Source organism: Anser cygnoides, chromosome 23 (genome assembly GCF_040182565.1).
Source record: "Anser cygnoides isolate HZ-2024a breed goose chromosome 23, Taihu_goose_T2T_genome, whole genome shotgun sequence".
In the NCBI taxonomy this organism is placed as follows: Eukaryota; Metazoa; Chordata; class Aves; order Anseriformes; family Anatidae; genus Anser; species Anser cygnoides.
In genome coordinates this window covers 3,080,556-3,099,768 of record NC_089895.1, presented here as the reverse complement: position 1 = coordinate 3,099,768, position 19,213 = coordinate 3,080,556, and the positions used below count along the sequence as shown (strand labels likewise).

The 19,213-nt window shown below is 48.0% G+C and overlaps 3 protein-coding genes across 5 annotated transcripts in view; 1 reads left to right on the top strand and 2 right to left on the bottom strand.

Moving 5' to 3' along the window:
• Positions 1-17,468, top strand: part of CLCN6 (chloride voltage-gated channel 6) — a 31,743-nt gene extending 14,275 nt beyond the window's left edge. For 2 of the 3 annotated variants that reach the window (XM_066982273.1, XM_066982274.1), the window contains exon 23: positions 16,812-17,468. In XM_066982273.1, coding sequence (XP_066838374.1) covers positions 16,812-17,447 — 636 coding nt within the window. In that variant the 3' untranslated portion in view covers positions 17,448-17,468. Of the gene's footprint in view, positions 1-18; positions 3,950-16,811 lie in introns of those variants that run through there. The other variant, XM_048067706.2, reaches the window with a different exon arrangement.
• Positions 11,451-13,856, bottom strand: LOC106040202 (natriuretic peptides A). Its single transcript, XM_013187906.3, has 2 exons — positions 13,451-13,856; positions 11,451-11,789 (listed from the first exon to the last, which is right to left on the bottom strand). Exons 1-2 carry the CDS (start codon positions 13,568-13,570, stop codon positions 11,451-11,453), a joined length of 459 nt encoding a protein of 152 aa, XP_013043360.1. The 5' UTR covers positions 13,571-13,856.
• Positions 17,469-17,600: 132 nt separating the features above from the next.
• On the bottom strand, positions 17,601-18,388 carry LOC125183190 (natriuretic peptides A-like). The gene is made up of 3 exons (XM_048067703.2): positions 18,232-18,388; positions 17,819-18,092; positions 17,601-17,727 (listed from the first exon to the last, which is right to left on the bottom strand). Exons 1-3 carry the CDS (start codon positions 18,340-18,342, stop codon positions 17,702-17,704), a joined length of 411 nt encoding a protein of 136 aa, XP_047923660.1. The 5' UTR covers positions 18,343-18,388; the 3' UTR covers positions 17,601-17,701.
• Positions 18,389-19,213: the final 825 nt, after the last annotated feature.

The window sequence follows — 19,213 nt, the reverse complement described above, 5'->3', positions numbered from 1 at the left end:
TTTTTCTTCCTCTTTAAGATTGTTGGGATAATCACTCGACACAACCTGACCCACGAATTTCTGCAGGCAAGACTGAGACAACACTATCAGACCATTTGATGCCCCTGCCCCACTGCCGGTGTGGCTACCTCCCTCTTCCAAGCCTGCACACGCGCTCGCATTCTGCTTGGACCCCACAAGGCCCAAGACTTGCCGTTTGGCTTCTCACACGCATATCAAGCCTGGGGAGCTGGAAAACATCTTGCTAGCCAGAGAATTAGAGGAGCTGCCTGAGCCCGGAGCTGTTGACTGGTCTCAGGCACTTGGTTTGATCACTCTTGATCCAGGTTTTTTTTTTTTTTTTCCCTGTGCGCCCAGCCTTTCATGAGATGTTGTCTTGACATTATACATTCTGCTTTTTTTTTGAGGCTTGGACAAAAGAACCATCTAGCTCCACTGTGTCCTATGCAGAGAACTGCAGCATCTTTTCCGTGTCTACCTGTGCGTTTGTTTCCCTCTTCCTCCCTTGTTCCTGCAACTGTTGCCTTACTTGTGTGAGAGGGGGTTGCTGTCAAGGCTGAGGGGAGATAATGAAGTTTGCAGTTATCAAATAGCTGCTTTGCAGGATGGCTTTTCTCAAAAGTGGTATAAAAAGCCAATTCTTTGGAAATGCACATCTCTTTGTGGGTGTTCCCAGTTGCCCATATTTTTCCACTCTGGCTTTCTTTTTTTTCCTTTTTTTCCTACTCCTTACATGGGAGTGTCCTTGCTGTGACGTTTTTGACAACAGCTGACTTCGGAGAGCATCTCAGAGAATCAGGAGTTCTGAACAGTTCAATTTAATTTACTGTTTGGATTATAAATGTTCAATACTTTTGCAGAGCATCTCAGAGAAGGCGGCTTTCTTTTTCCCTCTTAGCTGTTGTTACTCTTGTCTCCCTGTAAGAGACTCTACTAAGGTACTCAACTTGTGGTACTCCACTTTGTCACTACCCTGACGCACCTGTATTTGTAGGCACGGTGTCCTTTCCAGCTATGGCCATAGACCAGGGAACCCCACTTCCTCAGAGCATGGAGAATTGTGGATTTCTGGAGGCAGTTGTAACTGATGCCCTGTCTCTGGTTTTCACTGAGTTACCTCCGTGTTGTGAGAGGAGCTGGCGTAACTTTAGGCTGCCATACAGGAAGGATACTTGGTGCTAGTAACTAGCAGGCAGGATTATACTGCAGCTTGATAAGTGGGGCTGTCTGGCTTTAAAAACTCTTGGATAATGTTTGCAGCTGCAACGGCCAAATGTCTGTAAGGGTAAAATCAGCACTTAGGAGCCAGTTGCAGCCAGTTCAGTGCTTTAGCAGGTACCATCCTGGCCAGCACCTGTATTGTTCCAGCAGGCACCTGCCTTTGTGAGTTTTGCATACAGATAACCCCGAGTGGGAAGCCAGCGTTGTGCCTCTGGGGACTGCAGAGCTGATTGGCTTGATAAAGCACAGAGCATTCTCTCAGCCAAGAGACTGGGCTAAGTAACACGGGGAACGTATCCCGGGAAAGCTTCTGCACAGCCTCCAAGCACTCCTGTTAACCTGTTGTCTGCCATAAGGAGCTAGCTAGATGAGAGCTGCGGCAGAAGGAAATCAGACACTGTTCCATCTCCTGAAATCGGGAACTCACCTATGTTGAAAATTCTCCTGAATAAGCATAGCAGAATTGTGCTCTTTCCTTGCGCGTCAAAACACTACTTCTGTTAGAGCAGCCTCTGTGGAAGCTGACTGTTGCAGGGCAGTGCTTTGCAAGCTGCTGACACCTGCTACAGATAGGGCTAGGAGGTTTTGTGCCCAGGGCACCAGCCATAGTCTTGATGTAGGGCTCTTTAAGTCACAGGGGCTCTTTAAACATTCATGTAGTCTTTGCAGTCCAGGTAGTTGTGGGACAGATGTGTTCTCTGGCTGTGTTTGCAATAAACACAGATGAGTCACTGAATGCTCTTGATTTCTGTCCTGCAGATGAGAGAAAACTTGGTCTTATGAGCAGTTCCTGAGGCAAAATTTTAGGGTGGAATTGATCCTTGTCGTACAGGGCATAGCACAGTTCAGCTAGAAAATTTTTTAGCAAAGCTGTTCGTAAGCACTTAGATTTATTTATTTTTAATCTTTTATTCCTCTCCATTGACATCTGGAGGCCTTGTTTTTTCTTTGTGTTCTTTCTCTCCTGCCTTCTTATTAGGCCTTCTTACTAGGAGAGGAATGGTGGATCTTTGTTTTCAGGAATGGATGTTACAGCATTTCCACAAAGGAAAGAATGGGCTGTGGTACATGCACTAGCAGTTGTTGCAAGGGAAGCTGGATCCTTTGTTAAACATGGTGAGTGTCCAGGGCTTCTTGGGAAAGGACCTATGCTAAAGAGCAGAGAACACAATTCATTCTTTTTCTTACTGTGGAGCTTGCAACAACAGCTCGTCTCCGCCACTAAAGTTGTTTTGCTGGCTTCTGAATATCTTAGCTCTATTTCAGGTAAGGCATGCAAGCTCTTAAACTTTCTAGAGTAAAACAAAGGTGTTCTCCTAGAGCTAGTACCCACCTTGTGCCTTTCAATCTGAACTCCTTAGCTAGGACAGATGTAGCATTGTTCCTAGAGCACACAAGTCAGCATTGTCCTCTGCTTTTGACTTGCAAGTTGTTTCCCAGTTGGTAGGGTGAGGATGTTTTCTCTGGATAGACTGTGTAGCTGGTTTCTAAATGCCTGTGTTCCCTGAGCACTGGTTGTGCACTGAGCTGCCCCAAGGAACTTCCAGCACCCCTTTGCACTCCCTGAAGCTGGACTGTGGGTTTGAAATATGCTTCTGGTAACCTACCTTTCATTCAAAGGATTTGTGCTCTTGGGTAGTTACCAATTACAGGAATTCTGTTTGGGGATTTCAGATCCTTCTAGTGTGGAATTCACAATCCCATACTGTCAGAAAACCTCTCAAGAGTGCCCTCTCTCTGTGGTAAATCCTTTTCCTATTGCTTATGATGAGTGACTGCATGTGGAAGGTTCCTTCAGTCTGTGCACCTGAACCTGAGGTCCTTAGATTGTTGCCTTGAGCCAGTCATCTCCTGTTTTATTTGTGAACATGAGCTGCAGCAGTATATTTTGCTGTAGAATGTCTTACCCTTACTATTAAGGCCTGTAGTTAGGTGATCCAGGCAAGACAGAAAAATCTTGCTAAAGTTTGAGCACCAGCTGTGTTTCCCTGTGAGAGCTGTCTGTGAGCACTGTCTGCTCTGCCTGTGCATCTATCTTATTCAGAACTTTCAGCTGGAAAACACGCCTGTGTCACTCCTTCGGTAAGGAATTTTTAACTAGTGATGGTGGGGGACCCTGTCGGCCTTTTTAAAGGGAAATCTGTGTGCAATCACCAGTTACGTAGTTTGCAGAAAGGAAGTTTCAAGTTCATGTGACACCTGGAGGTGCAGCATTTCACCTCTGACTGAAGACTGCTGCAAAGAGCCTTGAGTTGAATTAGTCCTGTTCTCACTTTGCTGGTCACTAAATTCCTTTCTAACAACGTGCTAGCTGCTTTTGTTCTGGCTACTTAGTGGTTTACCAAGAAACTTTTAGCATAGGTGCCTATAACCTTTTACTCAGAGCAACACTAAAGGAATAGTAACCAAGAACTGGATTAGTACTGATGGCAGAAGTTCGGGGTAATATGGGGCACTCTCCCTGCCTCATGTTTTCCTGTGCAGTGTTAATTATGCAGTTTTGAATTAACTTACTGTGAGCCATTCCAATGGTAGCAACTTACCTTTCCATTTGTTTTTTTTGCACTGTTTTTGTTATAAAATGATGTAAGCTAATTCCACAGTGTATATAAACTGTATTTTTTTTAAATTTGTATGAACATATTTTTATTTGAATTATGGCACTTGGGAAGTATTCATGTAACCATAACATGTCCGAGAGTAAAATGTTTGTGTGTCTCCTTCAGCACTTCAAGGCCTCTTCATATTTCTAGTGTTGTTTTATTTTTTGTCCTTTACTGTAATAAAACTGGTAGAACATTGCAATATTCAAGAACACAATTTGGGATAGATGAGTAGTTGCTATTTATAAGCTGTCTGGATCTGACAGTTTCACAGAAGGTGCCCTGAGGCTGGGCAGAAATAGAAGTTGTTATAAACCTTTAGGCTGCAACCACTCTAGCCCCTTGTTCTCTCACAACAAAGGGAAGGAATTAACAAATGTATGATAAGGAGATGAATTGTGCACACTGTGCTAGACGTGACTGCTGCTTTTCTTATCTGGGAACTCTTGCTTTCTGCCCTCCTGTAGGTAAGTTAATGAAAGATATTTAGAGTGTAGCGTTGCACCTCTTGTTTTACAGGTGATTTCTCCCAGTGTGAAAAATCTTGGTTTCATCTTTAGCCCTTATTTAGTTTGTGGTTATGCAGAAAAGAACCCGTGACAATTTTTGATCTTTCATCACTTGCTTAGGCCTGAATTGTGAGCAAGTACAGTCTTTGAGCACTGTAGTATTTGGTCCAAAAACTCACCATCTTTCCATGCTTGTTTTTCTTCATCGGGTAGCTGTGTTATACAGGATGTATGTAGTAGCTTGCTGATTCACTCTCACACAAAGTCAGCCAGCAGCTCATCTGGCTCCTGCCATCAGTCTCCTGTTTGGTGTGTATGTAATGACACAGAGGGAGGGCCTGAAATTGATAAAAGCATCTGTTGGGAGGAGATGGCAGGAAATCTGTGGTTGGGAGCAAAATAAGAAGTGATGTAGTCTGCTTAATTAAGCTGTGCTCCTACAAAGGATTCAGAAGAGATTCAGCAGGAGAGTAAGTGGGGGAACTCTGCTTCAGCTCTGCTACTGTCTTCACACATAAATTACAGTAATGTAGGAGGAAGTGAGAGCAGTTAATTTTCTTTTTAAAACCGAGGCACATCAACTGCTGCTTTAGAGTAACAGTGAATAAGGGAGGCAATAGACTGTCTTTTGTCTTTCTCCCTCAAATTTCACACAAAAAAAAGGGAGGGAGGTGTCTGGCACATTTATGCTTAAAGCAAATGGCTTCATGTTTAGATTAAAACCCCTTTCTACTGAGGTTTATAGGCTCATAAATCCAACCATGTGTTGTGACCCCAGTACTTGTAAACTGTGTATTTAACAGGAGAACTTAGTGTTTGGTGAAATTTTCTTCTGCTTTGCTGACAGGAGGCAAGCCACCAGCTTCAGCGAGCGTATACACGTACAAGTGTGTATCTTGCAGCACCCACAGGAAGAAACAGCATGACTGCCCCAGGCTTTCGTTGCACTTATGCGTTTGATGAGATAATGAAGTTGCTCTTCTTGTCCAAGGTGCTGAAATGCTTTTCAGCATCAGCGAGAGACACTAGGCTTCTTTCATCCACTGTAGTTTTTGAATTGCAGTGTGGGAAATAGTTCATTCACAGCTGGAAGGGAGGTGGCAGTGAGACTTTCCTCCCTTCTTCACCATCTGGGAAATGAAGGAGAAGAGGTTTCAATGGGGTTTAGAGGTCACGATTTAAAATTAGTTAAGCTGTCCTTTTTTCCAGGCTGTTTCAAAACTGCAGGGGGGAAAAAAAAGGCGTGAGTAACTGTATGGGCTGTGTGTAGTTTATCACACATTTAACTGATATTTGAGCATCTAGGAGCAAGAGACCGAAACCTATTTTTACCAGTCTGTGGAGAACACACAAAGCAATGTTATGCTGAAGTATGCTGAAGAGCTCACAGCTCTAACAGGAAAGACAAGACAACCTTGAGAGCCTTGCTGCTTATACTAGAGAATAGCTCAGTGAGATGCCCAACTTTACACACTGATTTTATCTTCCTTTTTCTTCCTACTTCCCAGCACAGTAGATCTCACCCGAACTGCCTCCTCTTGCCTTTTCTTAAAAGTTTCTACTCTTTTCAACTGTGCTTCTGTTTCTGTGCAGGATTCTGCTGGTTTTCCAAAAGAACAGTCAGGATATAGGAAGGGAAAATAGGGGAAGGTCCTACAAATCCTTCTTTCTTCCTTTCCTTCTCACATAAGAGCCCAAATTCTGATTACAGCTTTAAGCTTTTTTTTTTCTTCGTTTGTGAAAGCATATCAGAATCTGCTCCTAGGAAAACAAAATACAGACATGATACAACCTTTTGTTCATAAAGGGCAAGCTGTACTACTGAGATGGGAATTGATGTGCCTGTGACTCTTCAGAAACACCAGTTGTACTACTGCTTCCATTTTGTTCAGGTGGGTTGACAGGAAGGAAGGACTCAGATATTGCAAGTGATCGGTAAAAGGGAACAAAGATCGTGGCAGTTTCTGGTCCAGCAGTGAGGTGCAAGAGCTTGAAGAACGAAGCCTGCTACATTCTGTCACTTGCTCTGGTAAAGGATTGGAGATTGGAGTCGGCAGAAGGATTCCCTTTTGAAGTTACTTGTCAGTAGCAGCTGTCGCTGGGGTGGCGATGGTTCAACCCCAGCACAGAATGACAGCACAGGGACACTCTTGACTTGTTTTGAGAGGCTTCACAGTTGAAAGGTGTGAGAGAAGCACTAGAAAAGATCCCCTGCCCTTTCTCTCTCAGCAATGCCTCTGACTCTTGCTTCTTCATTGGGGAAATTACAAGACAAGCGTTGGACAACTGGGTGCCAGCTGTCTGATGGAGCTGTACCTCTGGGGAAGCGTGCAAGAGACCCAGGGAAGGGTTGCTCTCATCACAGCAGAATTGTCAACAAGCTTTCTGTTACTGCTGGTAGCCTCCGTCTTTGGGCACAGTGCCATCGTACTGTCAGCTGTAAGGAGCTGCTGTCGGGGACGACTGGGACGCGCTCATCAGCAGGTGTCAATCGGCAAAGAGGCCTTTGGGGGCAAGCTTCAGCGGATGTAAATCAAGCAAGCTGGATAGGGCCAGATTGTTATGGAAACTGGCACGGCTCCACTCGTCCCTGCAGCAGCTGAGGATATGCACCCTATACTTCACATAGGATTTCGTATAGACACAAAGCAGTGGTGACAGCTCCTCTTGGCATTCTTGCTTGCAGACTGGGATTTCGGTGATGTTCAGTGAAACATTTTGTATAGCAGGAGGCTGGAAAGGGATAGTGCAGCCTCTGAGAAGGAGAAAGAAACTCTCAGATCTGATTTGCAACAACAAAAAACCTGCAGGCCAACTAGCCTGCTCTTCCAAATGAGGTTCATGCCCTACAGTGTGTATGAAGCATACCAGTGTAATTACTGTATTTCGAAGTTCAAAGGAAAGAAAGCTGCTGAATTATGCACTACCAGTCAGGGTTACTGCCAGAAGCTATGAGGAAGCGAGGATGAAGTCTGGCATCGCAGGAGGTGGCAAATGTCATCGGAGCCCGGTGGAAGGCGTGAGGCTGGTCTCTCTCTGATCTCCCTGGGACATTTCTTCCTTTGCACAATAAGTGTGATAGCACTGGGGGTACGTCCTAGGTGCTGTGCTATGGGGGTTGATTAAGTTTTATAAAGCACTCAGATACCCGACGGTGTGGAGGAGGGCAGGATTTCAGAACTCTGTCCCATGGTCAGTGCTGAATAGTTGCTTGTAATGTAATTGCCGTTATCTGGGTTTGACATCAGCTCTTTGTAGCAATAGCTTTGTCCCAGAGGCATCCTGTTTCTGAATTGTTTACAATTACAAGCTACATTGATCCTCTGTCTGACCCATAGCACAGTTGCTAAAGCAAAGCTCTGAAGTGCTGGTTTGGTTGTGTGGCCACCAGTCTTTCTCCTACGCTGTTACTGACACGCGCTGCAAACCTTGCCTTCCCTTAGGGGGAGTTTCTTTAGAAGATTTGCAGTGTATCCTGGATAGGTGTGAAGTCCTAGTAGGAATACATTAATCTGCAGTTCGTGTTCTCACAACAGCCTGGTACTGCTTATTTCTTCTCCAGTCTGATTCCCCCTTTCCCTCCAAAAAGTTCTATCAGGATTAATTTCCACAATTTGTAGGCACCAAAGGCAGCTCCACCATAAATCCGAAGGAAGCTGCCTCACATTTACACATGGGTCTGTGCAGGACTGGCTGCTGCTGGAAGAGAGCATGCCCTAGTTAGAAGGAATGCCCGCATCCCTCCATGGCTAACATGCAACTGTGGGAATCTGCCGCAGTGAAAAGAGCAGAAGAAACAAAATGCCATTAGGCATCTGCTTTTATCTGCATGAAAGGCCAAGACTGCAGCATGGCTTTAGCACCTCATGTGTACGCCTGGGACAACAGGACCCTCCTCTGAGTGTCTGAGCCATGAACACAAGTCCAGGTTGCTGCGAAGTGAGGCAGAGCATGAGCACTTGATGCATCTCACGCTGCTGTAAGTGCTTGTGTCTCGGTCCTTCCCCTGCTGCGGACGTCAGCCTGCTGACCTGTTCTGTGAACCAGCTGATAAATGAATTCACATGCTAGCTTGTTCCAGGACCTTCCATTCCTGCACACACTGACTGAAATTCCTCACCTCGCTGAAGGCAAGTTCCCAGCGGAGCCTTCTGGGTCTCTGTAGGCACCCTCCTGGCCAGAGCCTTTCTGTACCCTCTTCAGAAAGCAACCGATACAGCTCCAGAGAGGAGTTCAGCTTTCAGGTGTCCTTGCTCTCTCCCCAAACAGTGGGCTGCTTTTGTCTCGTGCTTGTTTGGGACCGCCTGTTCCCTCCTCTCTTTCCTGCCCTCTCTGACCCAGCTCTCACAGCACCAGTGACCCACAGCACTTTGCTCATCCCTGGGGGTGCTTCCTCTCTGCCCGTAGAGCTTATCAGTGCTAAGTTTCTCTCGTTCAGCTTTTCCAAGTGCTCTTTTCCGTGTGCAGTCCTACTCTGACCTGGCTGTGAGATTTCCCTGGGGGAGGTTTACAGCTCAGTGTGTTTATGGGAGCAGCAGTAAAAATCCGGCCGCAGAGATGCTTTTTTCCTAGATTGCCTGCCCTCAATTAGGTTCTCCCAGACTGTAGGGTCTATTAACATGCTGTCTGCAAGCCAATACAGACTTGTTCCACCAGGAACTGGCTTGCTGTTAGTACTGGACCCACCTGGCTTTGGGTCAGGCAGTGCCAACTCTTCTTGCCATTTTTAGCACGTTCCACTGAACCCATTAGGGTTTTGTGCCCCGGGGGGCTGACAGGGAGGGATAATTTACAGGGTCTTGGTGCGTCCGTGCAAGTTTTGCTTGACTAGGTAAAATTCAGCTCCAGCAAGGGCTATTAGTGTTAGAGCATGAGGCTTGGTTGTACTTCCTTTCGTAGCTGGGCATGGGGAGCCCAGTGTGGAGGGATCCACCTGTGTTCCCAGTAGCTGCAGCAGGAAGAAGGTGGCTGCAGGGCTGTGTTTGGAAAGCCTGTTTGAGGGGACAAAGCTGTGTTGTCCTCACAATGGCTCCCCAAAGCCGTTTACCAGCAGGAGGCCCCTTGATTTATAAAACCACCTCTGAATAAATGCAAAGTCACTGTAGCTTTTCCCTACAGAGCCGTTTCGTGGTTGCTGCTGGCAGCCTTGAACTGGGAACCAGTTTTGCTAGAGAAACCCCTCTGGACGCTATTGCACGGAGTATTTTGTCTTTGGCTGGCTCTGACTCGGAGGAGATGTTCCGACACGTCTCAGGAGGTGTTGGTTCCTGTTGCAGTGGAGCAAAATGATTCCCTCGGGCAGGTTTCTGCTCTTCTCGCCTAGGGAAGAATCACGAGGGCCAGCACGGCGGGCAGCATCAGGTGCCTCTTGGAGGCCTTGTCAGCAGCACGGGGAGTGCCTGGGAGGGCAGCTTGTCAGAAATGCCATGTGTGGCATAGGCCTTTTAAAGGGATACAGCAGCCTTAGCTGTAAACAATGTGTGCAGGAGTGGTGTGCCACTCAGCACCCCATCTTATGGTGTCACTGTAGCTGGGGTTTCTGAGAGCCGTTGTCAGCAATTTGCATGTCTCTGGCACCTCTGCCTGCCTATGGCCTGCCTCAAATATCATTCCTCTCCCTACAGACCCCTTCGGTGGGGGCGTGTGCGCCTTCAGCAGCTGAGTCCAGCCTGGTGCTGCTGTGTTCTTAGGCCCTGGGAACAAGACCCTAAATCAGATCCTCAGAATAACTCAGTTTCTAGTGGGATGTGGGATCGCAGGACAGTTACACGCACCCTGGGCTCAATGCTGGTGCTGCAGCTGACCGGGGAACCCAAGCGATTTGGTCCGTGGGATGCTAACTGGTTGTGGTCTTGGCAACATAACCCTATTGGGGGGGGGGGGGGCAGTGGCAGGGAAATGGGGTTCGGGCCAAATTCAGATCAGAGGTGCGAAATTAAGCTAGAAAGGTTTAAATGAGATCTGTATCAGGCTTGCAGTCTGTGTGTTAGCCATGTTTAGAACAGCTGTGTGAGGGGCCGTTCCCAGAAAGTGATAAATGTTATACCCAAGCTGCTCTGTAATAGGAGTGACCCCTCCTTCCCTCACATGTAGAAATACTGTGATAGGATTCACGCCCTCTGAGGATCCTTCAAGAGGAACTGGGGCTCAGCAGCTCAACCCCATACAGAGTGAAACAAGACACAGTCAGTGACGTATCTTTCTGTTGATGCTTGTAGCCTTTATTTGGTCAGTGCTAGAAAGCATATACAATGAATTCCCTTTCCTCCCTCTGGTTATCTTCTTACTTGTGAAGTTTTGCTATCTTTCTAATTTCTTTTCTCATAAATTTTGCTTACACGAGGGATTTGTGGCAGTGGAGTGGCAATTGCCTTGACTGAATAAGCTATATCAGCAAAAGGACTCTCTTGTTACTGAAACCCTGTCTACAGGAGGGGTCATGTTGGTCTTCCAGTGGTGAGCAAGCTTTTTTTTTCCTGATAATGTTATAATTTCTTAGTGAAGAGAGGGAAACTCTAGTGAAAAACTCATTCTCATTTCTCCCAGGTTCATACTTTCTCAGTATTGTGTAAGATCCAGCCTTGCGGGTACCAGAGTACCAATAAAACGTAGGCTTTTGACTTTAGGAAAATACAAGAAATTTAATGCAACAGACAGGAGAGAGGTCCAGCATAGATGTCTAATGTGTTAGTTTTATTTAAAGATGGTCTCTTGGTGCTAGAGTAAGAAATGTTCTTTAAAAAAATCAAATAAATAAATAAATAAATAAATAAAAATAGGAATAACTTTCTGTTGACGAGTTTAGAAAGCATCTGGCTTTCATCTTGGGAGGAACAGGTACTGTAAAGCATTCTTCAGAGCACGGGTAGGGAAGTTGTCCTAATTCTTCCTGGAGCCTGCAAGCCAAACATGCAATAAATGTTATTTGAATCTGTTTGTCTCCCGGTATACGCCACTATTGCCAGCAGTGCTTTTATCCATCAAATCAATAGACACATTTTCTTTTGAAAAACCACTACTAGCTTAAATTTCATACTGAAGTGAACTCCTTTCTCAAACTGTTTAACTATTTCTTATTATTAAAGACTTAAATGAGAGCCTGCTCCTCCCTTGTTGTCTAACACAGGTATAGTCTGTTCTGTTCACCAAGATGGCTTAGGCTGGACTCACCATTGCAACCCATTCCACTCAGGGAGCCAATTCTGTCAATTCTCCTCCCGAAGCAGCCAGAATCTCTCATCATCCTGGGCATCTGCATCCCCCTCAGTCTCTTGAGGAAGGGGTCCTTGTAGGACAGAGGGGTGTTGGGTGCTAGCTTGGACTCAGTCTTCTGGTCATCACTGTCATCTATGAGTTCTGGTGGGATCTCCTCCTGGGTTTTGGGCTCTTGCAGGTCAGGATTGGACTCCAGGGCTTCAATCAGTGCAAACTTGTCCTCCAGTCTCTCCAGCAGAGCCTACAAAAGAAGAATTAATTTCATGAAACTCAGAGTTTCATGGTCATTTACTAGCCCTTCCGCTCATCTGATTCTGCATTCACCTATGGCCCTAAAGCCACCTCCTAGGGAGTCTCTCAGGTTGTATTCCAGAGTTCCTGGAGGTTCTTGAGCTCTGCAGTAAATCCACTAATTCCACACTAATTCCATTTATGGGTAAGTCTAGCCAAAAGCTGATAGAAGCTGTCTTCCACAGCAATGTTTCTTACTGGCAAGGTTAGAACAGCTCTTGGCAGAGAAACAAAGAAAGGCCTGTGTTGCACCAGGACATAAAGCTCAACACATCAGTGGTACACAGTCTCAAAGTACTTCTAAATTCATAGGGACCCCCACGTTCTCAGAAGTTGCCTGCAATGCTGCTTGTCAGCTGTTGGCTTTCTCTTCTTTTTCTAAGATTGTCTGCTTGCTTGTCACCGCTTGCTGTTGCAGTGGGCAGCACTGTGAGAAGCTCTTGGTGTCTCCACTAATCCCTGCCCCAGGAGTTGCTGGATTTCTGCTCCTTAAAGTAACGTGCATCTCCTTGAAAATACCTATGTGAAAAAATGTCTGCTATCTGACTTCCTTCTGGGTACCATTCTCTATAATTTTTAAAGCTTTGAATAACCAGGATCAGGAAACCTCCCCAAGGGCAGCTCAACCAATTAGAAGAATCTAATCGTCCATCTCTAGAAGTAGGCTAGAGAGGAGTGAGCCTTACAGCTTGCTTGAGGGTGAGCGCATTTGGAAGCCACCCTCCTCAGCTAGCTGCTGGAGACAGCAAAGCCTGGAGGCATGAGGCAGTTTGGCTGACACTGTCCTAATTATCTTAGGGAATTTGGTCTTGGTCTGATGCTGCAATTAGCTGGCCACTGATACCATTCCAAGGAAATGTTGAAGTTGTCAGATTTGGTCTTGCAAGACTGAATCTTAAGTTTGTATTGCTTCCTGAACTATTGTAATAATGTTCTCTAAGTATGACTCTCTGTTCTCTAAGTATCACTCTCTGTTCTCTTCGTATCACTCACAAAAGTTTGCATGTGGTAATTTTGTAGCTCTAGGGTCTTTTCTGGATGAGTCCCAGTATACGATGATACCATGCCTCTCGATTTGCACAAGTTGTGCATCTTCTAAAAGTTTGCCTTCGGGTGCTCTGCTTTACCTCCTCAGCTCCCACCTACATGCAGCTCCGTTCTCTTAAATCCACAAAGCTGGAGCAATGTGACTGCCCTGCTCCTCTGGACCTGCCGTTTAGCAGGACAAACAGACGGAGCCCACCCGAAAGTTGTCTATTTATTCTCCTAGAGCTACTGCGATGCATTACTTTGTTCTCTGTCTGCGACATTGCTCCACTTCATTAAGAAACCTGAAGGGAGGTGGCTGTTTAAGAGAATAAGAACCAACAACCCAAAGCAGACAGCACACAACATCACAATTCTGTTTCCCCAGGAGCTTGGGTGATCCCAGCGCCGTAGGGGATTGCTCTACAAAGCTTCGTTAAACCCCTGTGAAGAACTGAGACTTCGTCCCCCAGCATGTGATCGCTAACGCGGCTACCTGGTTGTACAACAGAAAGGCAAAGACACCACCTCACACTCTTCTAAGCCCCCTGAAAGTTTAACCTTGCAAAAGCAGAGAGTCCTCACCTCCATGCTGGCCAGTTCTTTGGCAGGGCTGAGGCTGTAGATGGGGTTGGCTTTGCTGGACTGGAGCTGGATGAGAAGCAGCAAGAGGAAACCACAGGAAAATGAGCCCTTAGTGTCCATGGTGCTGCCCTCGTTCGCAATATGGGGCGTTCAAGCTGTTTCTTCTGAGATGGCTCTTCAGGTCTCTCTCTTCCTTGTCCTATCCTCTCTCTTCCGAAGCTTGTCTTTTATACTGTTTGGGTGTGATCTCTGCTTCCTAGGTTATCAGTGGATTTATCTGGGGCGCATTCCAGTTCTCCTGCAGGCATGCAGCTCTGTCAAGGGAAGATTCCCTTTATTAGCTGTCATTAGGCAGCAGCTGCTGTTGCTGAGGAATGTATGTCACAAGTCAGTGATTTCATGTCACTCCCCCTCCTCTTGATACCAGGCGCTGTGATTACATAGTCCAGTTGGAAATTCTTCGCAATTTTCTTTCAAGAGACCCCTATGGTCAGGTTTATGGAGATGGGAAGGAACCCCGAAATGGCTCTAAACTCTGCTTGATCGGAAGATTTCCGTAGGGAAATTACCTTTTATAGGGAAAGCGAAAAAGCTTTTCAGATGAGCGCTTGGTGGAGAGCAAAGGCTGAAGGATACTTTTAGGACACCTAAAGTATCGTGCGCACTTTCCTTCTATATATGGCATACGCATAGCCACCGCATACCACGGAGTGTGCTGAAAATCACAGGTTTGGGCCACTTCTCTTTCCCCATTGCCGTAGAGGTGAGATCAGCGTTGAGTCTTTGTATTTGTGTGTTGCCAACAACAGAGGTGCCCCGATCCGCACCTCGTTACAGCCGCTAACGTCTGGACTGACTGCGGGGACACCGAGTGCCTCCAGCCCTCAGGCACCCGACTTCGGCACCATGGAAAAATTAGTCTTTATTAGCAGCTACACATTTAAATCAATGGGATTTCTTTAGACTTCGATGGTAAGGCTTGACCTTGCATTAATAAAATGTGAAGACGAGATGGTCAAATTCAGGAATAATTTTCTTGTACTAGTTTCTAATACCATTGTACCAGAAAGCAACTTGCTCGGTGAGAACTTGAAATAAATGGCTTTCAGTGTTGTTCAGCAAAGGTATCAGAATCTGGCCCAAAGGAAGAAAGAGTGAATTTTGTGTTTATGTTTGTTTGTTTGGGGAGGGGGTTAAATGAAACACTTAGTTAATATTTATATCTTTTGAAAAGCATTTATTTGTTTCTTTGAGTGCTGAAGCTTTCAAGATAAGCTGAAAACTGCCTACGTTTAAATGAGAAATTACAAAAATGCAGATTTGCTGCAACTTCCTCCTCCAGCATTGTTTTTCTGTGTATAGTGCAAATAAAAGTTGCTCTTTTTACATAACTATGGGAGATTTCTAAATAATAAAGCGTATTGTTTGTGCTGCATTTTCCTAACATTTCTTGTTATTTGACATTGAAACAGGAGCAAATATATAAGGAAGCTGCATAGATAACAATTCGCTAACTATTGATACGAATATAGATCTTGAGAGAGTCTCCAAGGTAGAGTTACTTAATAATAGCAGAATGATAAAATATGTTTCATGCCCTAACATAGTGTTTGTATACAAACGTGCACACACTGTTCACATGATCAGCTTCCCAAAATTATACTAGAAAGGACATTCCCAAGGTTGTGAAATCAAGCTCAAACACTACTTTTTCCTAATATAGCATGAAGTCAGCTCAACTCCGCATGTGTTATTATGAGAACACTCCCTATTTTTTCCTCAGTGCTTTTTTTTTTCTCAGTACATAGAGGCAGTACTAATTTATTTTATTATTCTGTGTCCTAGCCCGATCTTATTTAGTCCTATTCAAATTGTGGTTAAGAAAGTATTAAGAACCTGATAGCTTTTTTATCGACACTCCAATGCCGCAGTGTCTGTATAGTTCACTAATTAATTACAAGTATTTTCTTTCTGCTCTTCTTGGGTGTGTGTTTGTTTATTTGCACAGGGCATTATCTTCATTTTCTAAACTGAGAAAGGTGAGAATTCATTAATACCGAGTGTCCAATTTAAGATAACTAGGGTCTGTTACTGTTCTATTTTTTGTTTCTTTCCTTTCACCCCCCCACATGCCAAGTACTCTCTAGTGCTGTCTCTGTGCTAAAAAAACGCTGTCATTTCATCTGAGTTTTGCCTGGGAGCTCAGCACATCTGTAAAGCAGCCCCTGGGTCACAAACCCAGCTCTAAGAAACTGAGGAACATGGTATCAGTCCCAGTTGTGAGAAATTTAGCTTTGAGTGACCTGTCCCTGTGAAACAATCTAATATTCCAGGATTTCTTTTAATAACCTGGACCAAGAGATACTCCTTTCTTTTACTGGCTGGTTCACTTTCCATCTTCCATCTTCTGCAGAAGATAAATGAGATCTAGGGGCTCGACTTCAGCCTTGACAGTATTTTTCTAAGATGGGGATGTTTGTGTGCTATTCCTGTAGGATGTATGAAAGTATCTAGATGAGATAAAATGGCTGACCCTCACAGGAGCTCTTGTGTTTACAAAACCAAATTCTGCCCTCTATTATCCATCTCACATCTCTGCCAAAACAAATGGAGCGTAAAATGTCAGAACTCAGCTATAAAATTCACTTGTTTGTTTGCTTGTGGTATCTCAGTATCATCACCCTTGCAAGGCTTGCATAAACTTCAGGCTTTACAGTCCAGCGATGGAGAGACAAGCCCAAGTCATTGCCCATGCTCTGCTGGCCATTCGATCGGTAAAAACCCTGCTGGGAGTCTTAACAGAGCAGTAGGTTCTTATTAAAGTTGTACTGTGACCAGTTTTGGAAGAGGAAATCGGCACATTGTCCCACCCAGCCCCGCAAGGTACGGGACAGGAGGTATGGGGACTCAAGGCTGCATTAGGAAGCAGCAAAGGCTGTTGAGAGCAGAGAGGGAGAGCACCAAGGGTGCTGCCCGCAGCCCAGTGTCCGGATCCCTGTGAGGAGGAGGATGGCGGATGGACAGAGCTCAGCTGGGGGTAACTCTGCCCCTTCCCCAGCAGGATGAAGCAATGCCCTTTGTTCTTCAGCCCTGTGAGGCTGCCCTAAGGGCTGATGTTTTGTGGATCCCTTCCGCCAATAGACCTGTTGTAACCGATGCCCTTGCCTGCTGCACATCCTTCCACGGATGTCCATTTTGTTGTCATAGTGCAACTGAAGACTGCTGGAGGGTGGGCTGACTGTAAAGAGCCTCTGTAGTCCTGTTCTGGGTTAGAGGCTGATCTGGATTCCTTTCACCCCCCGGTGACCAAACCCTTTGACGAAGCTCTGCCATGCCCTACCCAAGCTCTCTTTCCTTTCAGTTAGGTCAGATTAAGAAGGAAACAAAGAGCCGAGGCGGCCAGCGTGGGAAACAAAAGCAGAAAGTAATGATGTCTGATGAGCTGCACGCACGCCGTGATCCCAGGACGGGCCACGCTGCGACTAAGATAAGTGGTGCCTCACTTTTTCCACTGGGGAGGAAACTTATCTTCATCCCAGCCACCCCTTGCCCACGGGGCTATGGGTTAGGGTGCGGGGTGGCTGCTCCCGGGAGGGGGCCGCCTGTCTGCCTGTCCGTCTGCGCAGCCTGCCCGTGCCCCGCAGCCTTGCCTCGGGAAGCCGGAGCGGGCTGCGCAGCGCCCCGCGGCTCACGGCGCTTAGCACGGGTTAGGCCGGACCGCGCATCCCCCGGGAGGAGGGCAGGGAGGCCGAGCCGAGGCCGGGCTGGGCCGAGCCGAGCCGAGCCGAGCCCTCTGGCGTCTGTCCCCGGTGCTGAAGGCCGGCTGCCCGGGGCCCGCAGCGCAGCCCTGCCCGCCGCCAGCTCGCTCCGAGGGGCGCCGAGCCCCGTGCCCCCGCGGGGCTGCCGGCAGGGCTCAGCCCGGGCTGCCTGCGACAGGACCCGACAGTGCCCGACAGTGCCGCCACCACCCCTCCTGCTGCCGCAGCCCTCGGGCTAAAGCTGCCCCGGACCCGGCGGGATGCTCCGGCCCGTGTCAAGGACCCTCCGTGCAGAGGAGGAGGAGGAGGGCTCTGCGGGGGCTTTCCGTGTGCTACGCCGTGACCCCAAAACCCCCCAAACCACTCACAGACGGCCACGCTCTGTACAAAAGGTTTATTGCTGCGTATCCCAGCCCCGCGGAGGCTCCGGGGGGAGCGTGGCTGCCCCGCGGCTGGACGCCGGCCCGGAGGCTCGAGGATGCCGCTCCCGGCTTCAGCTTCTCCCTCTCCTCCAGAAACCTGGAAGAAAAGGGGAGGAGAGCTGCGGGGCTGCCCCGGCGCCTGCCCCGGACCCCTCGGCTGTGGCAGGCGGGGCCGAGCCGGGACCTACGGGCTCTGTAGTGGTTGCATCCCAGCCCCGTCTGCGCGCCGATCCTCTCCATCCTCGTCCCAAAGCAGCCGGAGAAGTGCCTCCGTCGGGAGGAGGAGAGGAGGCTCCTCCACCGGCTCTGCCCCTCCGCCGGCTCGGTTGGGCTGGGGGCCGGGAGGGGGGTCCCCGGCAGGTCCCACTCGGGGCCGCCGTCCTCAGCTCCAGCCTCCGGCTCGTCCTCCGGAGCCGGCCCCCCTTCCTCCTCCCGCAGCTGCCCCAGCGCCTCCAGGAGGTCCTGGGGGGGAAGGAGAGGGAAGGAAGGAGCCGTGGCAGGGGGACGGGGAGCCCCGCTCCTGCTCCCCCGGTCCCCGGTGGGACGGGAGCGGGTGGCCCGCCCCGGGAGCCCCGGCCCGCCCCGGCCCCGGCCCCGGTACCTGCAGGGAGCGCAGCTCCGCGCCGTGCTCGCCGCCGGCTGCCTGAGCCCCGGCCCAGGGCAAGACGAGCAGCAGCAGCCAGGCCCTGCAGCACACAGCCGGCAGCTGCATCCTATCCTATCCTATCCTATCCTATCCTATCCTATCCTATCCTATCCTATCCTATCCTATCCTATCCTATCCTATCCTATCCTATCCTATCCTATCCTATCCTATCCTATCCTATCCTATCCTATCCTATCCTATCCTATCCTATCCTATCCTATCCTATCCTTATCCTTATCCTTATCCTTATCCTATCCCACCCTACCTTAGCCCAGCTCGCCCCGTGTTTTTGCTTTGCCTACGGATGCCTCCCCTTATATCCCCACTCTCTGCCCAGAGGGAGCTCAGCTGCCTCCTGCCAGATCCCCGCAGGAGCCGGAGCCCTGTCCCCCGGCTCCGATAAGGGAACTGGTTACAACTGGCCCCACAGGTGACCCTCCAGGAGAGGGGGGTTCCCTGAGTGCAGCACCTCCTCCAGAGGGAGAGAACAGCCCCGAGTCATCTCCTCCCCTCCTGGCAGCACTCATTTTCCCGATGATTTCCCCCCCCCCCTCCACTCTCCATCACTGGTAGGTAGGTAGGAGGTGATGCAGGGGAAACACCTTGTGCTTTCTGCCAGTTTGCTCTGCCTGACATCTGCAGGCACACAGGATCCGTGAGCTGGCCCAAGCAGGGTGTTGCTTTCCCCTCCAAGGGGTGAGGGATGCATCGTTTCTCCTTCATGGGAGAAAGAAGGGGGGGGGAGCAGTCTGTAGCAGCTCCCAACAGTTTTTCCTTCTCTGTATAGATATTTTTGTGCTCTGTGAATAGACCAAGGTCTGAGGCTTGCTCTTAAATTTTCCTTCCTTCCAAGTTCATGTGATGATGCTTGTTGCCTTCCTCTGGCATTCCCCACAAACCCACCCCTCCATAGCTAAGAGTCACTAAACTTTTAGTG

Coding starts and splice junctions, on each gene's coding strand:
- LOC106040202 (XM_013187906.3), bottom strand. CDS start 13,570: ATGGACACTAAGGGCTCATTTTCCTGTGGTTTCCTCTTGCTGCTTCTC. Junction 11,790..13,450: donor AAGAACTGGCCAGCATGGAG/GTGAGGACTCTC, acceptor CTTCTTTTGTAG/GCTCTGCTGGAGAGACTGGA.
- LOC125183190 (XM_048067703.2), bottom strand. CDS start 18,342: ATGCAGCTGCCGGCTGTGTGCTGCAGGGCCTGGCTGCTGCTGCTCGTC. Junction 18,093..18,231: donor CGGAGCTGCGCTCCCTGCAG/GTACCGGGGCCG, acceptor CTTCCCCCCCAG/GACCTCCTGGAGGCGCTGGG. Junction 17,728..17,818: donor ATGCAACCACTACAGAGCCC/GTAGGTCCCGGC, acceptor CTTTTCTTCCAG/GTTTCTGGAGGAGAGGGAGA.